This window comes from Equus przewalskii, chromosome 20 (genome assembly GCF_037783145.1).
Source record: "Equus przewalskii isolate Varuska chromosome 20, EquPr2, whole genome shotgun sequence".
NCBI classification, from domain to species: domain Eukaryota; kingdom Metazoa; phylum Chordata; class Mammalia; order Perissodactyla; family Equidae; genus Equus; species Equus przewalskii.
Window position 1 is genome coordinate 56,690,703 of NC_091850.1, and position 21,581 is coordinate 56,712,283.

At 61.2% G+C, this 21,581-nt stretch overlaps 1 protein-coding gene across 1 annotated transcript; it reads right to left on the minus strand.

Moving 5' to 3' along the window:
* Window positions 1-614: 614 nt before the first annotated feature.
* Window positions 615-21,337, minus strand: SLC6A19 (solute carrier family 6 member 19). Its single transcript, XM_008524195.2, has 12 exons — window positions 21,018-21,337; window positions 12,682-12,822; window positions 11,923-12,060; window positions 10,273-10,454; window positions 9,735-9,845; window positions 9,286-9,398; window positions 6,955-7,083; window positions 6,671-6,827; window positions 5,349-5,553; window positions 5,074-5,233; window positions 3,058-3,220; window positions 615-2,854 (listed from the first exon to the last, which is right to left on the minus strand). Exons 1-12 carry the CDS (start codon window positions 21,217-21,219, stop codon window positions 2,651-2,653), a joined length of 1,905 nt encoding a protein of 634 aa, XP_008522417.2. The 5' UTR covers window positions 21,220-21,337; the 3' UTR covers window positions 615-2,650.
* Window positions 21,338-21,581: the final 244 nt, after the last annotated feature.

Sequence of the window (21,581 nt, forward strand, 5' to 3'; positions counted from 1 at the left end):
ACCTCTGCCTCTGTCGGCGCCCGGCCGATCCGGCCCGGGACCCCACCCTGCTGCCCAGGAATCCGCTCCCAGTGTAAGCCCGCCACGTGCCACGGATGGGAGCTCGGAGGGAGTCGGGGGGCCTGCACTGCAAAGGAGCTCCCAGGAGTGGGGACAGGATTGGGAGGAGCTCCCCCCACCCCCAGCACCCACGGCCACCCCTGGTGACACCTGGCATGACGGGGGAGGGATGGGGAGGAGTGGGCGTGGTGAGGTTGGGGGTACTTTTAAGGAAAGGGGAGGTGAGGGGAGGAGAGGGAGGCGTGGCCTAGCCCCCAGGTGCCCGCACAGGTGTTTCCCACCATCCTTCCGACTCCCTTTCTTGCCACCCAACCCTGCTGACCTCACCAGCAGCCTGCCCATCCTGAGGCCAAGGGCCACCCCTGCCTGCGCTTAACGGGGCACCCCGGGCAGTGGAAGGGGCCCCCCGCCACATCCTGGGCTCTGCGGACACAGCCTCGTGGCGCCTTCAGAGAAAATCTCCAGAAACCAGAACAGCAGTCCCACGCCGTCTGTTTGTGAAATGGGCATCACCATAGGCTCATCCCTCTGCATTCAGAAACAACACTCAGGCCGAGAATATGAAATAGAGTGATTTACTGAGACAGACACACGTTATGCCCACAAAACTGGCATTTCTGACAATTTGCAAAAACACCAAGTCTGTAAAACAGGGCAGGACTCAGGTGACATAAATGCCTGGATCAGCCCCACCCGGTCAGCCCAAGAGCCTCTGCTCCCAGGCATCCGTATCGACGGGCACTGACAGATGTTTCCCAGTCGGAGATCAGAAAGCTTTGTGGGGAGGAGGGGTGAAGTCCTGAGGAAACCATCGGCACCGGGGGAGGGGTGGGCAGGGCGGCATGGGGCCTTGGGCTTCCTGGCAGGTGCATGCCGTCATGGCCCTGGATGGAGGGTCCTGGGCAGCCACCTGCTCTGCCTGTGGAGTTTGTAGATCATGGCGTCCAGGTGACCAGTGCATAAAGGACTTGATGTGCCGAGGTGTTCGGAGGTGCTGGGCTGGGACCTTGGGGCTGAGGTCTGTGGTCACTGCTGGACAGGAGGCCCTGAGCAGGGTGGAGTGCACCAGGACGCCTCCCAGGGGGAGGAGCAGGGCACCGGGGCCCACCCTCCACTGGGTCTCCCATCCCTGCCCAGAGAATTCTCAGAAAGTCCAGTTTAACTCAACCTTCCAGAATTTTCCGTGGAAAGTGGAGGTGACTAGTCTGTTGGAACAAACACCCCAAGTGGCAGGTCACTTTGGCTGAGGTGGGCTGTCACTTCCCACGCCCGGAGGGAAGCACCGAGGCCGCCTCCAGGGAGTGTCCCCATGTGGATGGTCTTCCGGGGGCTTCACAGTCCCTGACGTTGCTCAGGACACGTGGACCGTCCTCAGGCTCAGTGGCCGAGGCCGAGTTAGCGTATAACTCGTCTTTTCCAACATCTGGCTAAAAGTTCAGCTAATTCCTTTTAAGAAGGCGCAAAGGGTGTTTCTTCCTTAAATTACGCCAAGTTGGGTTTTGTTTAACTGCTCATCTATCTGTGGCAGCCAGAAGCAATGATTAAACGAGCGAGCATTCTTCAAGCCGGAATCTTGCCAAGGCTCGGAAACTCTTCAGGGGCTGGCAGACCCGCAGGACCTGGGAGGATCCGGCCAATTTCCTCCAACTCACTGGCCCGGGGGCCGCGGCCTCATCCAGACAGGTTTGAGGAGGGTGTGCCTGGGCACGGTGTAGAGGCACCCCCACTTCACCGTGGGAGTTCCCAGCAAGGGGAAGGGGTGGTGGACAATGACTCTCTCCAAGCAGCCGAGGCAGCAACGCACCCCTGTCTCCCACGGGGTGAGCGCAGCAGGCGTGGCCTCCCCACCCTGCGGCCTTGGATCTCCCTCAGAGCATGGGCAGGGCGTGGCAGGACCGAGCAGAGTCTGTTCCCCACCACATCCATGCCGAGGGCAAGCGACAGGGCAGCTGGGCCCCACGTGGCAGGTGTGTGTGCTGCAGGCAACGTGCATATGTATACACAAACACATGCCCCTGCACGCACACACATACACACTTGCACACATGCACATAGCTGTGTGTACACATACACACAAACACACATGTGCACAACGCAATACACACTCTCACACATGTACGTACTCTCATGCCCATGGCATGCATATATACATGCTCATGTATACTCACAGGGATATATACACATACTCACATGTGTATGCACATACACTTCACACATTCAAACACATATACACACTCATGCATATGCACACACATGCAAACATGCGTTTGCACACATGTACATGTATACACATATACACTCACACGTGCACATTCACACAGCATGCATGCACTCACACATACATATACTCGCGTGTGCATATTTATACGTGCCCACACATGTATACATACTCACTCATGTACGCAAACATATAGGCACAGACTCACCTGTGCATACACACATGCACACACCCATACAGCATACATACGTGTGTCACATATGCGCACACACTCACACATGTACACACTCACATGTGAACACACATATACACACACAAGTACACCCAGCCCCTCCTCAGATACCAGGCGCCACATGCTGTGGGAGGGGCCACTCAGCACTTCAGATCCCCGTTCACGGAGGCCGTGGACGGCGCGCTGACCAGCCCCTGGTGGTCCCCTGGCCTCTGGCAGTAGTTCCTGATGAGCTTGTAGATGGCAAAGCCGGGGATGGAGAGGCAGGGCACACCGGCCACGATGACAACCACGACGTACACCCAGCCCGGGTACGAGGTCCTCCGGGAATTGGGAAATTCCTCCTGGGGACAGAGGGAGCACAGGGTGAGCAGACACAAAGGCAGCCAGCAGGGTCTCCTTCAGGGGCAAACGTCTTCTGACCCCACTGAGTCTCACCTCCTGGCCTCGTGGGGGAGGGGAGGGAGACCAAGGCCCCGCCCCCACGCCCGCCTCCTCCCAGGATGTGAGCCCTGACTCCCCTCCCTGGCGGCCCCTGTCCACTCACATAGGCAGGGTCCCAGACGCTGTATGTCAGCTCCTTGGTGACCTCGACCACGAAGAAGGCCAGGAAGATGACCAGCATGATCAGCGGGCTGACCAGTCTCCACATGACTTGCCAGAAGATGTTGGGCTTGTGGCCGACCATGAACTCGATGTCCCTGTTGAACCTGGAGGGGCAGAGGCCAGAAGGGGGCCGTCACCCGCAGGACATCGCCGGGCCTCGAATCCCGTCAAGGCAGAGGGCAGGGCAGCCTCCTATGTCAGACGAATGGCCGCCGTCCTGTGACGCCGCACCCTGGCCTTTCCCTCGTCACACTTCCAGCCATGCTTCCAGCAGAGATGCGCCTCCCTGAGACGACGCCCGTCAGCACGGCAGAAGCCGTCCCTGGGGGCCTTGGGAGACTTCTGCCGTCCTCGGGGCCTGCCCAGCGCTCTGACTAGTAGACTCTCGTCCGAGGCCTCATCTCCCCCACGTGCCCTTGGGGGACACTTACACAACGTCGGGGTCACTACTTCTGCAGGAACAGAGGAGGGAGCCCATCCAGGCCGCTCCCCCCAGCCTTCTTGGCAGGGCAGCGGCCTGAGCCTGGACAGCCCCGCCATCTCCCACCCATCCTGTGCCCAACTCTCGTCTGCACAAATGAGTCTGTGGAAGTCTGAGTGGAGTGGGCAGAATGTAAACGGGAGCTGACCAGGACACCGGTGAACCAGAGGACACTTCTGGAAAGCACCATCCCAGGCCTTGTACGGGCAGACCCCAGGAGCACGGTGCCAAGTCCCCCTGCTCGGGGCCATTCCTCCTTGAGGCAGGCCGCACCGTCCCCCAGGCCAGCGTCCAAAACTGTCCTTGGGCCGTTCACGTGAACATGCCTGCTCCACAGCCAGCAGCATGGCAGGCAGCCACACACGCATTTCCGGCTGAACATTCTTCCCCAGTATCTACTGATGTCACACTGAATGGGTCTGCACATGCCTGCTGCCTGGGCTGGTTCGCATGTGCTGCCTAAATAAACACCCTGCACACGTGTCCCCACACACGCGTGCTCTTGGTGATGCATAGCAGGCATCCCAAAGCAGGGGCCCCTGGAAGAGCTGGTACACGTTTAATGTCGTCATCGGCAGCTGAGGCTGTGGCGACTCCAGCCCCGGCCAAGAACACAGGCATGTTTTCTGGATCCCACCGTCTACGGAGACGGCGGGAGGCCCTGAATTTTGGCCAACGGACGGCCACCTTTCTTTGCCTGAGGCTCTGTCTGTCTGGGGAGGCGCTCTCTCCCCCAAGAAAGGCCCAGAGCACCTGGCATGGCAGCACCTCTGGCCGTGGACCCTGAGTTGGAGTAAAACACTCAGCTCCCTCCCCCTGGGCAGGCGCCCAGTGGGGTCCCACCAGGAACCCGTCACCCACACTAAGGCCCCTGCCCCCTCCACAACCAGCCCTGCCTCTCCGCCTGCACCAGCTCCCAGGGGCAGCTTCCAGCCGACTGGGACGCAGACGTCCTTCTGCATTTCTTGGTGCATCTGTTCACAGCCTCCTTGGCCCCACGGCGTATGAGGCTTAACCCTGCTTGTCTCTGCAATGCAGCTGTTTTCCTGGCTTCCTATTTGCTTTTTGACGTTGCTTGTGATACTCTGGTTATAACACTTTTTAATCACAAGATCAGATCAGAGGTGTCTGTGTTTCCTTCCTGTTTCCTTCGTGGGTGCTGTCCCCTCCGTCCCAGGACTGTGCAGAGGCTCCTCCCTCTGCTGTCAGAGTTCATCTTTGTACGTCAGTCTGGGAGCATCTGGGAGCTGGAGGGGGTGTGGTTTGGATTGCTCTGGATGGGCTTCCATCCGGGATCCATGTCATCTCCCACCACCCTCCTAGGTACCAGGCCCTTTGCTGCTACACAGCCCCCACCAAGGGACATGCACGTGGTCCCATGTCGCGGGTGCCCGTCTCCCAACTTGCCCTGAACACTGTGCTGCTCACCCCACCGTGGGGACGTCCTCTGACTGTGAGACACCCCGTCCCTCCTACCTGTCCACACCGTACACGTAGACCACGGAGAACATCTCACAGAAGGCCACGATGAGCAGGGGGATGGAGCCAGCGTAGTTGTCCATCAGGGAGAGCCAGTACTGGCCCGAGTTCAGCGTGAAGACAAAGGTGATGAGATAGGACCCCAAGCAGAGGAGGCCTGTGGGCGGACAGGGCACAGAGCGGCTGTGGCCAGAGGTTCCATGTCTGCCGCATGGCTGTGACCCCCGAAGGCCGTCCTCACTGCTCTGCTAGCACGGCCCGGCCCCAAGTACCTGTGACCAGCTCCTTGGGCCACTTTTTGGGGATGACCTTGAGGTCCTGCAGGGGCACGACCACACCTTCTACGTTCCCGAACATGGACGACAGGCCCAGGCAGAAGAGCATGATGAAGAAGAGCACAGACCACAGCGGGGACACCGGCATCTTGGTGATGGCCTCGGTGAAGACAATGAAGGCCAGCCCGGTGCCCTCCACGCCCTGCAGGTGGGCAGGTGTGTCACCCCTGGCACATGCTCCCGGGCCCCCCAGGCGTGCTCCCTGAGGGCCCTGCAGGTGGGCAGGTGTGTCACCCCTGACACATGCTCCCGGGCCCCCCAGGCGTGCTCCCTGAGGGCCCTGCAGGTGGGCAGGTGTGTCACCCCTGGCACATGCTCCCGGGCCCCCCAAGCGTGCTCCCTGAGGGTCCCGCTGGTGGCCTGCTCACATCCCTCTGCTTCCCTGTCAATCACTGATTGCGCACAGCACTGGACAGCTCTCCCCCCCCCCGAGCCCGCACTGTGCAACCGTCGGGCTGATCTGAACCATTGTATGAATACCACATCCCGTCTTTAAGCCCAAGTGTACTATTAAAGCTGGACTATGTTTTGCAACCAGGAAGGGGATCACACTGTCCGGCAGTGGTCAGGGCCCCAAGTGCCCAAGCAGATACAGGCACCAGAGGTGCAAGGACCACCGTCTGCTCGCTGATAGGGCAGCCCCTACCCTGCACACTTCCTGGGATGCACCCTGCACTGCCCAGGTTCAGAGTGATGAGTGATGTCAACGGGGCTTGAGTGAGGCCCCTAAACAGATACCCTGGTCGTGTGGCCTGTCCGCCAGGCTAGAGCAGACCACGAGGCAGGCTGTGTGCGCGCACAGGCTCGCGGTGAGTAAGCATGAAGCTCTGCACCGCTGGGCTGACCCTGTGCCGCTGCATCCGGCCCCACGAGGGTCAGCAAGCCTTCTGGCACCGGCTCCTCCCTCCCAGGGTCAGTGCTCCCAGTGGTAGAACCTCCAGAGAGAAATCTGTGCTTAGGGGGCTGAGGGACTAAGTCAGAGCCGTGGGGGCCCAGAGGCTCCTGCAGGGAATCGGCTCCAGGATCTGATGTGGGACATCCCAGGGATCCCGTCAGAGGACAAGACCCTTGTGCAACTTAGAGCATGCAGTGAGTTCCCAGCGCCCCTGGCGGGGCAGGAGGGCTGGAGGCGGGGCCTCATGGGGGCAGGGAAGCTCAGTGGGAACTCAGCTCCAGGGGAAGCTTGGTGTTCGCCCAGGGGTCCTTCGCTCCCGTCTCGCGGCTCCCGAATGGGAGAGGGCTGCCCCAGAGGGACTGACCTGGGAGAGGAAGGAGTTCAAGTCGCAGGTCTGGAAACTCAGCTTGGCGTAGGCTGCGGGGTCAGTGGCGTTGCACCATCGCTGCATCTCCTCAAAGTTCTCCTGCGTCACGTTGCCTTCGGGCAGATCGAACGCGTTGATGAGCGTCAGGATATTCCTGTAAAGAGCGCAAGGCTGGCTCTGGCTCTGGGTGGGTGCAGGCCCGGTGGGCTCTTTGGAGGCAGGGCGCACAACCCCCAGGACGGCTGGCACAGCGGCCGCGGGAGCGCGAGCTGGCCACTTACGTGCTGAAGCACTCATCGTAGCGCTCGGTGGCGCGGAAACCGATGACGGAGTAGATCACCGTGGCTGCGAACACGGACGTGAAGCCGTTGATGATGGACACAATCACCGAGTCCTTCTCGCAATTGTTGCTGTGGACGAGAGTGGCGTCTGGTCACAGCAGGCCCAGGGACGAATGTGCACCCAGCGCGACCCGCGCGGGCACACGGCGGGGCTGAGGACGGCGCAGAGCTCCATCAGGGAGCAAGCCTGAGAGGCCCACCTGCAGCTGTGCCAGGGGCAGCATGCAGCCCGCCGTTCTCCTGTGACCCTGCGGGCCGCGAGCACAGGGTGGCAGGGGGCCTGTCCCCAAGCCCCCCACCTACAGTTGCTGGCCCCTCGCTCTTGCTGTTCTGACACTTCATGATGCCACCCCTATGAACCTGGTGGCCCCTGACACCCCCAAAAGCACTGAGGACCCCTTGAGCAGACTTTAACCCCCAAAGCTGGAGCTGGAGACCCCTGTCTTCAAGTTCCTGCTTGGCCAGAGCTGTTCTGGGCCTGGGCGGTGAGCACTCAGCCTCACGCTGTCAGGATTGCCCCCCGGGCCTTGCACTCCACCAGCCACAAAGGCCTCGAGGAATCGGCTTGGGCCAGGCCCCCTGCCCCACCTGTACCTCCTCCCCCACCCCCCCACATGCTCTTCCCCCCCAACCTCCTCCTGCCTTCCCCTGGCCCTCCCTGGGGGTCCCACTTCCTCCTGGTTGAGGATCCCTGATCTCCACCTGAACACCTAAAGCCATCCTCAGCTCTACACTCCCAGAACCCAGCCCCTGACCTTCCCAACTCAACCCCACAGTCTCCCCACCCTCCACCCTCTGTTGATGCTAACACTATCTTTCCAGATGCTTCCATCCAAAGCCTCGATGCTTAGCCCTCGGGAAATGCAAGTGAAACCACAGTGAGATACCACCAGGGTGGCTGGAATCAAAGAGCCAGATGATAGCAAGTGTTGGTGAAGGTGCCCTGCTAGGTGGCTGGTGGGCCCGTGAAATGGGGCCGCCGCCTCAGAATCAGCTCCTCCAATGTTCAAACCTAGAGCCAGCATATGACCCATTCCTAGGTGGACCCAAGAGAAATGAAAACACATGTCTGCACAAAAGTGTGCGCACAGATGTTCACAGCAGAGTTTTCACAACAGCCAAAAGTGGAGACAACCTGAGTGTCCACTGACAGGTGGATGGGTGAACACAATGTGGTCCATCCACACAGTGACCACTGTTCAGCCATAGGAGGAGCAAGCACTGACACCTGCTATGACACGGGTGAGCCTTGAGGACGCTGTGCTCAGATACAGAAGGACAAATCCTGCAGGATCCCCGCTCTGTGATGCATCCCAAAGAGACAAATCCATAAAGGGAGGGAGCAGGTGAGTGTTGCTGGGGCCAGGGGCCATGGGGAGTGGCTACTGATGGGTCTGGGGTCTCGTTCGGGGTGATGAGAATGTTCTGGAATTAGCGGTGGTAGTTGCACAACTCTGCAAATATCCTAATGCCCACTGGACCGTGCACTTTAAATGGGTGAGTTGTACAGCACGGGAAGTATCTGCGGGAAGCCGGTACAAAATTCGCCCTCAGCTCCGTCCTGCCCGATCCGCTGGGAAGCCACCCCAGGACCTAGCCAGGGCCCTGCCAGCCCCACCCTCTCCTAACCCACCCCCACGGCCAGCAGGGCATCTTCACTCCCCGCTCCTGCCTGAGTCTTTGCTCACACAGCACCTTCTCCACCCCCAGCCCGCTCTGGCCTGGTGAGGCCCACCTGGCCCCAGGCTGCTCCAGGACCCTCGTCCTGCTCCGCACTTTCTTTCTCTGTGTCTCTTATCTCCTGTGACCCCATAGGTGCTCATCTAGCGTGTCCACCTCTCTGCAGACCGCAGACCCCAGGAGGAAGGGTCCCAGTGCACCAGGGGGCAAGCAGTGGGTGCTCCATTAATGCTTGTGGAGGTGGACTGACACCAACGGCGTTCCTTTGGACGCCCTTGGGGGCCCTTGAGGTTTGGGTCCTGGATGCTGAGGGGTGACCAGGGGAGGGCTGTGGGGGACCGAGGGGAGAGAACCAGGACACCCTGTCGCTAGGGCTGAGGCCAAAGGGAGGCCGGGTCATAAATGGGCCTCGCTCATGGTACCCAGCTTGTGCAAGCCCCCACAGCTCCTCCCCACCTCTCCCGTCACCGTCCCCCACAGCCCGGACAGAAGCGGACCACGGGGACAGCGAAGATGCAGCCAGCCACACCTTGCCCTTCGCACCTTGCGCTCTTTCCATCTGTGCCGCGGGACCCTCCCATCCACACTCACTGGACAGAGTTGTAGCTGGAGAAGGAGATGAGGCCCCCAAAGGCCAGCGAGAAGGAGAAGAAGACCTGGGTCCCTGCGTCCAGCCAGGTGGTCGGTTTGGCCAGCTCCTCGACCTGCAGCCAAACAGAGATGCTCAGCTGGGGCCACAGGATAGGGCCCAGGAAACGAGGAGGGGTGGTCCTCAGGAGAGGCGTGGGCCCCCCAGCCGAGGCGCCCACCCGCTGACAGCAGAGGCCACAGGGCAGGGGGCATGGTTCAGGATGGATGACGACCCCTGGCGGGGGCAGCCGATTCCTCCCGCGCAGTAGCTGCCCTCTGTCCGTCCTCCCAGAGCCATGGTCAGGCCGACGCACAGCCCCTCACAGGGCCAGCACGCACGCCGGCCCCAGGGGAGGCCCACCCCCCAGCCTGTGGGGTCTGGCGCCCAGGGCAGACAGTGGGATGCTCACGTTCGGTGTGAAGAGGAAGGCGATGCCGTTGGTGGCTCCCTTCAGCGTCAGGCCCCGGATGAGGAAGACGGTCAGGACGATATAGGGCAGCGTCGAGGTGATGTACACAGCCTGCGGACGGGGCAGACGTGGGCAAGGGGGCAGCAGGCCGGCAAGGAGAAAGGGCTGGTCAGGAGGACTCCACTCCACCCCTCCCCGACGCGCCCCTCGGCCCCCAGCTTCCTGGGCAGGGGGACCTAGCCTCACTTCCGTCTTCCGCTGTTCTGATGCTAACTGTGGCTGTCATTGTGATTACGTAATGATGACCACTTAGCTCCTCCCGCTAGACAGACATCATGCGTCACCCCTGCACATGGCGTTTAAAGCGCGTGCTTGAGAGCCGTCTGGGCTGGCACCGAGTCCCCAGGCCACCAGCCTAGGCGATCGGCAGTGCCAGGGGCAGCAGAGGCGCAAGGGGGCCGTGACCCTCAGAGCTGGTTACAGGTGCAGCCAGCCCAGGCGTGCCCCTCTGAGCGCCCATAGCCCCGCCTGCCCGCACCTTCCCGGTGGTCTCGATGCCACGGATGGTGCACACGTAGAGCACACTCCAGGCGCAGGTCAGGCAGAGCAGGATCCACCACTGCACGGAGCCCGAGTCGTTGATGGAGGTGGAGATGTTGAGGGTCTCCCGGTACCAGAAGTAGTCCACGGGGGAGCTGCGGGCACACTCTTCCACGTAGTCTGGGGGATGGGCGCTTCAGTGTGTGGTCACAGAGAGTGGGAACCCACGGGAGGACAGAGCACGGGAAGAGCCACAGGGAATGCATGCTGTGCTCCTGGGGCTCTGACACGGGACGTGGCACACCATGTGCATGCACATGCACACAGACATGGTGTGCACACAAGCATGCCTTACACAGCTACACACATGTGCACACACATACACATGTGTGCGCACACATCCACACTGACTCACATGGACATGTGCAGCATGCTGCACACTCACATGCACATACATGTACACACCATGCATAGGCACATCCACACATGCCATGTACACACGTGTGCACGAAGTGTGGCATGTGCACCCCTGGGCCTCAACCGCCTGCCCTCTTGCTCCTGCTCCTGCTCCTGCTGCAGGCAGGTGGGAGCCCCAAGGCGTAGCCGGCAGCCAGCGCCTGGGCAAGATGCTCAGTTGAGCTGGTCACCAGTCTTTGGGGCTCCTGGCCGGGGTACATGCCAGGGGATTCTGTTCGCCCTACATGCTCTCACCACTGTGGGTCCCAGGGCCCTTGCTGCCCCTCCAGGCTCACAGAGCTGCACTGAGACCCTGCTCGGGGGAAGCAGTCTAGTCCTGGAAGACCCCCCACCCCCGGAAACTAGGAGAGTGCCCTGAACAGTCCCAAGTGCAGCAAGGGTGGCCCTGGGTTCAGGCCTGTCCCCTTCTGAGCCCACAAGGCCCATCCTGCCAGCCCGACCCCAGCACCTCTGCAGGGACCCATGCAGTAAACCACGCTGACCAGTCTCTGCTTGTAGGACCCGCAGCCCCAAACGGGCAGTGCACGTCCTGCTGCAGAGTGTAGAGAGCTGCCAAGCTGAGCACAGGTCCCCGTGTCCCCCCCGGGCCACCGGCAGAGGGTCTTCTCCCCACCGTTCTTCCCAGGGGGTGCAGAAGGGCCAGATGGCGAAGGGCGGGCAGCCCTGGCACACGCCTGTGGAGTCGAGACTCCGACTCCGGGGGACGAGGAGGGAAGGGACGGGAGGATGAGCACAGCATGCTGCACGGCTCCAGGAGCTGCCTTCTGCAGAAAGGCCCACACACACCCCGGCGGTGACCTGGAGCCCTGGTGTCCTCGCTGTGAGGCTGGGGATGGGTCTCCGTGTAATGCGGGGCCGTGGGCCCACTGCCCTGACTGGGGACGCTGTGGGAGGACCCCTGGAAGGGCCCGCTCCTCTCCTGCAGCGACCTCGGCTCCTCTGGAGGCAGCTTTCCAGGGCCCTTCTCTTGCACAGCGATTGTTTTATTGCTCTGTTGCCTTAAATTGCTCTGGTTCTAGCCAAACCTGAGCTATAACCGTGGGAAGTTTAGAAAATCGGAGGGCGACTGTTCACGGACCATCAGTCTTCCTGTTCGAAAGTGTGGGCAGCCCCACAGAGCCAGCCGACCCCCGACCCCCGAGCCCTGGCCCCCAGCCCCACCCAGGCTCACCAGTCTGGTTCTCGTTGAGCGGGCACTGGCTCCACGGCAGAGGGTCCTGGAAGGAGTTGAAGAAGTACCACATGACCCAGGCAATGATGGTGTTGTAGTAGAGGCCCACCATGAGGGACACGAACATGGACGCGATGCCTGGGGGGACATCAGAGCTGGGGTCAGGGGTCAGTGCTGGGATGGGGGTCACTGCTGGGGTCAGGGGTTACTGCTGGGGTGGAGGTCACCACTGGGGTGAGGGGTCAGTGCTGAGGTGAAGGGTCAGTGCTGAGATGGGGGTCACTGCTGGGGTGAGATGTCACTGCCGGGGTCAGGGGTCAGTGCTGGGGTGAGGGGTCGCTGCGAGGGGACCCTCCTCACCAACTATATGTGAGCGGACAGGGGAGTACAGGAGAACAGGAGGACGGCCTCTGTGGTCAGCACCCCCTCCGGCTCCCTTGGGTGCTTCCTGGACCCTCCCCAGGCAGCAGTGGGGAACGCTGCTCTCCCCGAGTGTCCACACCCTCCCACATCCTGGGTACCTGGGGACTCAGGACGGCCTCTGCTGCCCAGCTGGTCCTGGTGGGCAGGATCAGCCCTGGCCTGGACTCTGCAGCCAACCCTCCCATGAGGCTCTAAGGAAGGGTTGGCATGGGCCTGGGTGGGGACAGGCCCTGGAACTCCCTCTTCCGGGAAATGGACGGGCAGACGGCAGGGAGCAGCTCTCACTGCCGCCACCAGGCCCAGGCGGGGGTTGCACCGAGGGGTACAGACACGCACCTACACCCTTCAGGATCGGGTGAATGGAGCTCCAGATGCCCACGCTCCCCTTCCGCAGCCTCTGCCCAATGGCAAACTCCAGGTACAGCAATGGCATCCCCTCCACAACCAGCAGGATGAGGAAGGGGATCATAAAGGCCCCTGCATGGGGAGAAGGCATCAACGTGGTCAGGTGACGGTGCCCAGGAGGCCAGAGGCTGCCTCTGGGGACACAGCTTCTGCAGAAAGTGTCTGCAGGACTTTGTCACAAATACAAACTTAGGAGCAGTGACAACCTCACTGCCCATGACAGCCATCAGCGTTGCAGAAAACAGCATCGCCTGCCGTGGAAAATTCTAGAGATGAGCAATCAAGGACCCAAGCTTCGAAGTAACAGCAAGACCCTTGGATTGGGGTCAGAGCTAATTCCACGTTCTAGAAGTCCTGCTTGGCAACTGGATGCAGGAGAATGTGAGTTCTCGCCTGTGCAAAGTCCAGTGTCCTTCTGACACAGCAGACACACGAGGAAGCCTGTCCCTGTGTGCCACTTTACAGGAAGGTGTCCCGGGTGCCCTGCAAGTTTATCCTATTTGTGAAGAACCATGTTAGTGTCTCTACATCTGTAATAATAGGAGGTAGTGTGATCTCAGGATGTTGGTCACACTCTGGGCCCCAAGGGGACAGCTCTAATTCAGGGCTGTTAGGAAATGACTTTGAAATGGGATGACATTTGGAGTTGTTTTGAAAGGGTGGTAATTCTGTGCCGGGGCTGGAGCAGGAAAAGTCGCCCAGATGGTGTGGGAACCAGGAGGGAGACGATGTCCTGTTGAAACCAAGGTTCATATTTGTCATTTAAATTGACTAGAAGGTTAAGTTAACCCTCGAATAAAGGCGATTATTTTAAAATAAATAAAAGATACAGATATGCTTACCCTAAAAAGGAAAAACGACCCGCTCTTCCTACAAAAATTAGATTTAATGCGTGGGACGCCTCTTGTAAAGAAAAGCCAGCACAGAACGCAGCCACGTGTGGGTAGGTGAATGCACCTGCATTTCCTCACGATGTCTTTAGATTCTGTCTCTTTAGAGGGACTCAGGCTGGAGCCTGCGGGTCGGCCTCCTCTCGGAGCTCCGGTCAGCAGGCGCCCACCCAGGAGGCAGCTCTGAGGACATCCGTGCATTCAAACACGGCAGCATGTAAAGAAGCGCACATCACTCTGATGGCTCCCTCTTCTTGGAGGGACCCACCGACTCCCCATCTCAGCCACACGGGATAAGAGGGCCACCTCGGCAGACCACCACTTGTTTCACGGGGGCGCCTTGTGCCCCCTTGTCACAGTGGCCAGCTTGTCTGCTGACCCCACAAGCCCATGCCTGCCCCACAGGGTGGCACACAACAGTGCCTGGGTAGTTACAAAGGAGTCCACGCTGGGCAGAGCAGGCCCAGCGTGAGCCCCCTCTGGGGCTCCAAGTCCAGCCAGGAAGGCATGGACAGCACATAGAACCTTCACTCAAAGGTACAGAAAGGTCGGAGGGAGAGGCCATAGGAGCCTAGGGTCCAGAGGTCACCAGGACACTGTGTATCAAGGGGTCTTCAATCTGAGCCTTAGGGACTCTGCTTAGGGATGTGGAGGAGCATCCTCCAGAACATTCTGCCAGGGGATGCAGGTGTGGTGCAGGGTCTGTCCTCTCTGCTCTCTGATGGACCCCAGGGCCCAGCCTGGTGCTGACCAGGAGCTCCGTGACCCCCTGCCAAGCAGAAATGATAGGACAGGGACTCAATGATGCCCCCTGGGGCCGAGGGAGCCAGCCTCCATGGCGAATCGGTCCCAGGTGGGGTGACCTGGGCTGGGCAGTGGAATCCCCTCCCTTCCGACATGATTCCCTCCGCCGGTGTCCTCAGGCCCGCTCTGGCAGTTCCACGAGCCCCCGGGCCTCAGTGCAGGAGGAGGGTGAGCAAGGGAGGCCAGCAGAGGCACCAGGTCGGGGCTCCCAGCTGCTCCCTCCCGCCGGACTTGGGGCCAGCGGGAGATCTGAGAGTGTTTGAGGCACACACGGCACACGCAAGTCCTGAGCACAATCTACAGAGATAGCACAGCCGTGGTGACAAAGGTCGTGACCATTCAGTCAGGATGAAGCTCAGTAGCTGAAACTGGGCGATAAGAATTCAAAACAGAATTTATGGAAGAATTTATGGCTTCAGGACTTCAGCGCCGATTCAGGTCCCAACCTGATGGGGCCTCGCAGGCTGGGATCCCTGGACGCCCGTGAGCCATAATCACTGACTGGGATGCTCTCTCGCCAGAACCACCTCTTGATCCCTATTGGCCTGGGGAGATCCAGCTGTGGACCTGCCGAGTGGTGGGGGCCGCCCATATCCGCCACATCTCCTCACCACGACGTCCCCGGGTCTGTCCCTAGAAGGGGTACACATGACATCCCAGTGCCTAGAGCTGTTGCGCAGCCCCGCCGCCCAGCACTCAGTACCCTATCTCCCTGCTCAGGCTCCTTTCTCTCGTTGCTCCCTCCCCATCATTTTCCCAGAACCCCAGGCAACAGTCAGCACCACCCCGATCCTCCCCCTTTTCCGACACACTCCTGCTATTCATTCTCCACCAAACCTCTCAAACCCATCATTTCCACCCCATTGCCTGCTCCACACCTCCCCAGCTGGACTACTGCCTCCCACACAGGGCTCCTGGTCAGGGCTGGTGTCAGACGCTGAGCCAGAGGTCCTCAGTGGGGTGGCACTGTGTGTACACGAGTGTGTGTGTATGCGCACACAAGTGTGTGTATGTGCATGCATGGGTGTATGTGAATGTGTGTGCGTCTGCATGTGGGTGTGTGCACGTGTGTGTGTGCAGGTATGTGAGTGTGTGGGCACGTGCATGTCCACATGTATGTGCCTGCCTATGTGTGTGTGTGTTTGTGTCCTTGTGTATATGCATGCCTGGGTATATGTGAATGTGTGTGCATGTGTAAGTGAGTGTGTGCCCATGTGCATGTGCAAGCCCAAGTGCACGTGTATGTGAGTGTATGTGTGTGTCAGAGGGAGAGAGAGACTACGAGGCGGCGTGGGGAGGGCGGGAGGGCCATCCCGCCAGCCCGGCTCCACTTGTGCTGTTGGGTTAACTCCCTCAGCCTCCTCTGTCCCTCCTCCCTCCGTCATCTGTCCATCCCTGCGGTGCCCTCACAGTGAGACACTAGGCCCCCCGGGAGCCCAGCAGCCCCTCCGCCCCAAGGGCTGTCCTCTCCCAGGCCTCCACCCCAGGACTGCCCGAGGGAGCAGCTGGGCTGCAGGCCTCTCTCCCCAACCTGGGGCTCCAGAGACAGGTCTTTCTGAGGCTGGGGCTGCGAGTCAGGAGCTCCAGGAAAGCCAGGGCGTGGGCTGCAGGGGATGGGGAACTTAATGAGGTGAAAAGCACAGCGCAGTGGTGACCCACCTGCCCCCACCCCGCAGGAGGGCAGCGCCGACTCGTTCTCCCAGATGAGTGGGTTCCTAGCTCCTGGAGTCTCTCTCTCAAGAAGCTCCAGCAAGGCCAAGTGCCCCGGGAACACGGTCCTCTCTTTCTCACACCCGGCCGCTTCTCACTGTGATGCAGGGGGAGGAAGGAGGCAAGGATGGAGGAGGCAGGGCTGCAGGTCTCAGGAGGGAGAAAGCCCCATAACCGCCCGGTAGGCCTTGTGGGCACCTGGCCAGTTCCAAAGGTCCCCAGAGACGAGCCTCCTGGGCTGCCTCAGGAGCCATGGGCACGTGCTCCTGCACACCAGTGCACACCCGTGACGGAGGAGGTGGAAAAACCTTGCAAGAAGTGCGGATCTTTCTCTCTCTGAGAAAGTGGGAAACGAGGAGGAGGGAGGAGGAAGCAGTGGAGAGGGACGGGCAGGGGGCAGGCAGGGGAGGGGAGTTGCAGGCTCCGAGGGCGGCAGGTCCAAGCCTCCGAGTCTGTCTCTTGCACGTGGCGTTTGGCACAGGGTGGAAGCGGGGGAAAATGTGCTGAATCGGAAGGCACAGAGCCGGGCCCAGCAGAGAAATGCAGCCCCTGGAACCAGGCTGGAGGGGGGCCTGGAGACAGCAGCAGGGGAATGGCAGGGTCCTGGGGGGCTGCCTCCTCGGGGCTCCCCCACCCGCACCCCAGCTCTCCCACAAGCGCTGTCCCTGCGAGGGTGAGACAGGGTAAGGCGGGCACCAAGCACTGGGGGTAGTGCCCATGGGACAAGCCAGGGTGGTGGGGACACACATGGAGAATCACGCACGTGTGGAGAATCGCACACATGGAGAATCGCACGCGCGTGGAGAATCACATGCGTGGAGAATCTCATGTGTGGAGAATGCACGTTCACCCGCGTGCTCTCGGGCACATGGCAGATGCAGACCCGCTCAGTGCAGACCATCAGGTCCCCGGGACATGGGGGTGTGGCTGTGGCCCGAGGCCTCCCACTGTCCCCTGAGGCCGACTGAAGACAGCAGCTCTCCCTAACCTGCACACCTCACGCCGCTCACAGTCCACCCTGAGCCACGTGAGATGCGCCCCACGCGAAGTCCCTGGAGGCCGCAGAGCTGGCGCTCAGGCAGGGAGACCCTCCCTGGGTCTGGCCCACCCTGCTCGCTCCCCAGGTTCTGCCCTTTCAGGCTGGCTGGCTGTCGCCTTGAGGCAGACTGATGCCGGGGGACGTGACAGCCCAGAGCCCGTGGTGCTGCCTGTGATCACAGCTCCCGGTGGGAAGGGACAGAGAGGAGGCCTAGGAACTGGGCAGCTTGTCCAGGGTCTAGAGATCAAGACCCAGAAGAGGGACCACCCTGAGGCCTGGGCATGAGGGCCCCTTCCTGCACTTGCGAGGGCCCTGCTCTGAGTACCTGCCTGAGGCCCGCCCACTGGAGCCCAAGCCCAGGCCCTAACAGGCCACACTCAGGGGACGAGGGCCCATGTCATCCAAATGGGCCAAGTCATCAGGCCAGTGTGGCCCCTTCCCTGGTCCCCCGACGGGGCAACCTGCTGGCTTGCACCCCAGGTCGGAGGTTGATGGGACCGTCAGAGATGGCTGTGCAGGTGGGTGATGACAAGGCTTGGGTGTGGGGCTGTGGGTGCACACACACGTGAGCACGTACGTCTCCCAGAAATGTGGATGGAGCAGGGGGAGGGGAGATGGGGTGGCGTGGAAATCTAAACCAAAGCGAGGCCTTCCAGACCATGGACCGGTCAGAGTGGAGGACAGACAGAGCAGTCCTTGCTCCGAGGGGCCTCATCTCCATGGCCAAGGGACAGAAGGCCGTGGTATTCCAGCTCGCAGAGGAGGAAGCCCTGACATCAAGCCCATGCTGACAGGTGGCTGTGAGGAGGGTGGCCACGGGCTTTCCCGCTGCCCAGAGGACAGGTCGGGAGGAGCTGGGAGAAGAGATGGCGAGGGAAGACGGAATTCCCGATGCAGGACCGCCCTGCCACACCAGGCCATCCTCCTCTCCTGGCAGTCCCCTCCCTGACCTCCCGGGCCCCCAGAAGAGCACAGGGAACTTATCCTAACACCAGAGCAACCAGGGCACTTGCCATCCCCACATCTGCTCCCGTTCCTACCACGGGGCTTCTGAGCCCCCAGGCTTCCAAGCCTCGCCTTGTGCCCGTAGGCCCGCTCTGGGTCAGGGCACGGGTAACCCTGTGCCCGTGTCCTTTTGTGGTGTGGCTATGACAGGGGACATGCCTGAGGTGTGGATTGTCCCTCAGTGGTTCACAGATGTTTGCTATTTGTTGAAAGCAAATTCACGAAACCTCAGAAACAAGCAAAAGCAAGAAGGACCGGCCTGGGAGGCCGCGGTGTCTCCCGCCCCCTCCTCCCTGAGATGCTGGCCCTCAGAGAGCTCCAGCGGTCAGGCCTCCTATGGGACCAAAAGCTACGGCATGCATACCACCTGCCACACAGTCACAATCAATATGCTACATGCTGCTGATGGTTGAATCTAAGTTGTGGGAATACGGGGCTTTACTGGAATTTTCTCTACTTTTCTGGGTTTTTTTTTCATAACATAAAATTAAAACTAAAGTAAATGATCACTTGTTTTGCTTTTCGAACTACCCAAAACGCCCCTAAATAGTCGGAAGCAAATTAAGTTTTCAGCAAATCAGGACTGGTCCCCAGGGTCCTCAGACTGTCACTTTCCCTTCAAGCGACACAACCGCTCCCCTCCCCCAAAGCTGAGGCTTAGGGAGGGGACGTCCCTGTGAGGGGTCACCAGTCACTGGCCGCCTGTCACCGTCCTCGGTGATTGTCTCCTGGGCTTGGAGGACAAGATGCTCAGCTCCTGGCCCCAGGGCAGGCCGGGGCGGGGGACCATGGGGGGCTCTCTGGGTGGGTGCAGGTAGCGGGGCATGGGGCAGGAGAGGAATGGGTGTCCTGGACCGGACAGAGGGCGAGCCACCACGGGGGAGGTGGGGAACAGCAGCCTTGCCCAGGAAGTCTGGGGCTGGACCTCCCCCTCGCCTCCTGGAGCTGACAGAGCCGGGTCCCCCGAGATTTGCTGCCTGTTCCGGGACCCAGGGTCGGCTCCCACTTCCTGGGGTGATGCGGACAGTCTGTCCTCAGTGTCTGGAGGCAACATTCCCATGCTGCCCCCTCGACCTCACGGCGAGTGTGCGGCTGCACCCCGGGAACCCCGTTTCCCGTGGGTGGATCCTTCTCCGTCAAAGGGCCCCGCAGCTCGTGGAATTTTCGGTCTCCATCGTTGCTCTGCTCAGGGGCGTTGAAGACTTTAAAGTCCCTTCAGCATGTTCCTGGCTTCTTCCCCAGCTCTGGTCCTTCCAATCCCTCTCTCCTCAGGGGACCCGAGAAGGTCCGTCCCACGTGGCCCAGGGCTCCTGCACCCCACCAGGGCCCAGCGCAGTGTGCGTGGTGGCCTCTCCTCCCTCTCCCTCTAGCTCCTTCCACCGGGTGAGGAGGAAGTCCTGGTGTGCTAGCTCCCCCTGAGAACCAAGCCGGCGCTGCCCGGGCTGCAGAGCGATGCTGGGCCCCTCCCCCTGGACGGCCCTGGGGGGACATGACCAGGAGGTTCCAGAGGGAAGGAGTGGTCAGCCTCGCTGGGGCAGCTGGGAGGGAGGACTCGGGGACTGCCAGTGACCCTACTGCTAGGGGACCCAACCTCGAGGGCCCCGGGGTCCCCTGCTCCACCCTCTGCCCCCAGCACGGAGACGGCAGCCAGCATCTGGGAAGTACAGGCTGGACCAGAGGCGTGTAAGACACAGGCTCCCAGACAATCTCCAGTCCGTGTCGGTGCAGGGTCACAGGTTGACCCGGGATGACCACGTCTGCTGTTCCTGGGGACACTTTAGGTCAGAAAGCCAGGGTGACAGCCTGCAGGTCTTCAGAGTTAGACAGGAAACGACGCCTCCTAACTAGCATCACAACAGTGCGAATGTCCCCTAAAAGCCACGGAACCGTCTGCCAGGAGCGGCTCCAGAGCATCCAGCCAGCTACTTGTAGAGCCTGTCTCTGAGCGAGCACAGCCCCACCCCAGACCTCCTGCCCTTTTACAAACGTAGCCCGGGGTCCCCAGTCCCCATGCTGGCTCAGCTTCTGGCACTTTCCTCTGCAGCTGGGGTGAGGAGGCAGCCTCGACCCTGTGCTAGGAGACCCTGGGCTCCAGGCAAGGCCCTCGGAGGCCTCTGGAGGTGGCAGGACAACAGAGGCCAGCGTGTCGTGGGGGACCAGCTCCCTTGCCTCTGCACTGTGTGCCCAGGACCCGCCCACATGTTGCTCTGTGGGTCACCTGCTCCCAGCCAGCTCCGTCCTCTGTCCATCAGGGAATGTGGTGCCTGCCTGCGGGGTTGGCACATGAGTTGATGCCCAGGAAGGGCTCAGCCTGGCGCCCTGTGGTGGACGTGCAAAGGACTGGCCCTATGCCCCTTGTGCCGGCATTTTCCACGCTCCACCTGGAGGAGTGGCTGGTTCCTCTGTCTCCCCGGTGCCCGGGTCTATTTGTTCTCTGGGAACAGGGCAGGGCTCCCGAGTCCTGGAGTGTGGGCGGCCTCTCCGAGCCCGACTCACCGGCATTTGGACACCTGGGCCGGGGCAGTGGGCCTCTCTCGCCAACCCCTGTGGCCAGGAGCAGACTGCAAATGTCGGCGCCCGGGCCACTCCTGCCCAGCCGCACCTCTGCCCGGCCCTGCCCTCCGTGCGGACATGGGGGCTCAAGTCTGTGATGAAGATGGCAGACACCTGCTGGGGTGGACGGCACAGGTGTGCACCTGCCTGCCCACAGCCCCTGGCACCCCAGACTCCTCCCCTCTGTGAATGGGGTGCCGGGATCCAGGGGGGCCATCCGTGGTGTTCAGCCCTGCTCTCCACCCTTGTCTGCTGCCCAGGCCTACCTCCACCATGGCTCTGGCACAGGTACGGGAAACGCCACACGTTGCCCAGGCCCACGCAGAAGCCCACGCAGGTGAGCATGTACTGGGCCTTGTTGTCCCACTTGGGCCGGGAGCTGGCCTCCTCCTCCTCGATGCTCTCCAGCTGGTCCAGGGACAGGATCCGGTCCTCCAGGCCCGGGTTGGGCAGCACGAGCCTCACCATGGTGGCCGCCGGGCGGTGCCTCAAAGCTGCAGCAGGCCAGGAGCCGGAGGGTGAGTGGCCACAGCCCAGAGCCCCAGCACTTTATAGGGAACCTTTGGTACCTCACCCCAGCACCTGGGCTAAGAGTTAGCGTCAGCAGATCTGGAGGGCGAGTCCATGGACTGTTAATGCCTTATCTGCTGAGGCGCCGCCGACCCTCTGAGGCTCAGCCAGCGCTGCCGGCCCCTCCCCCTGTGCAAACGAGATGTTCCAGGTGAGCCGCCCCCGCCCACCTCCGCATGTGCTCCAGGGGCCAGACTCCCGGGAGGAGGAATCCCATGGCCCTGCCCAGCTCTGCAGGATGCTGGTTCTCCCCCAGACCC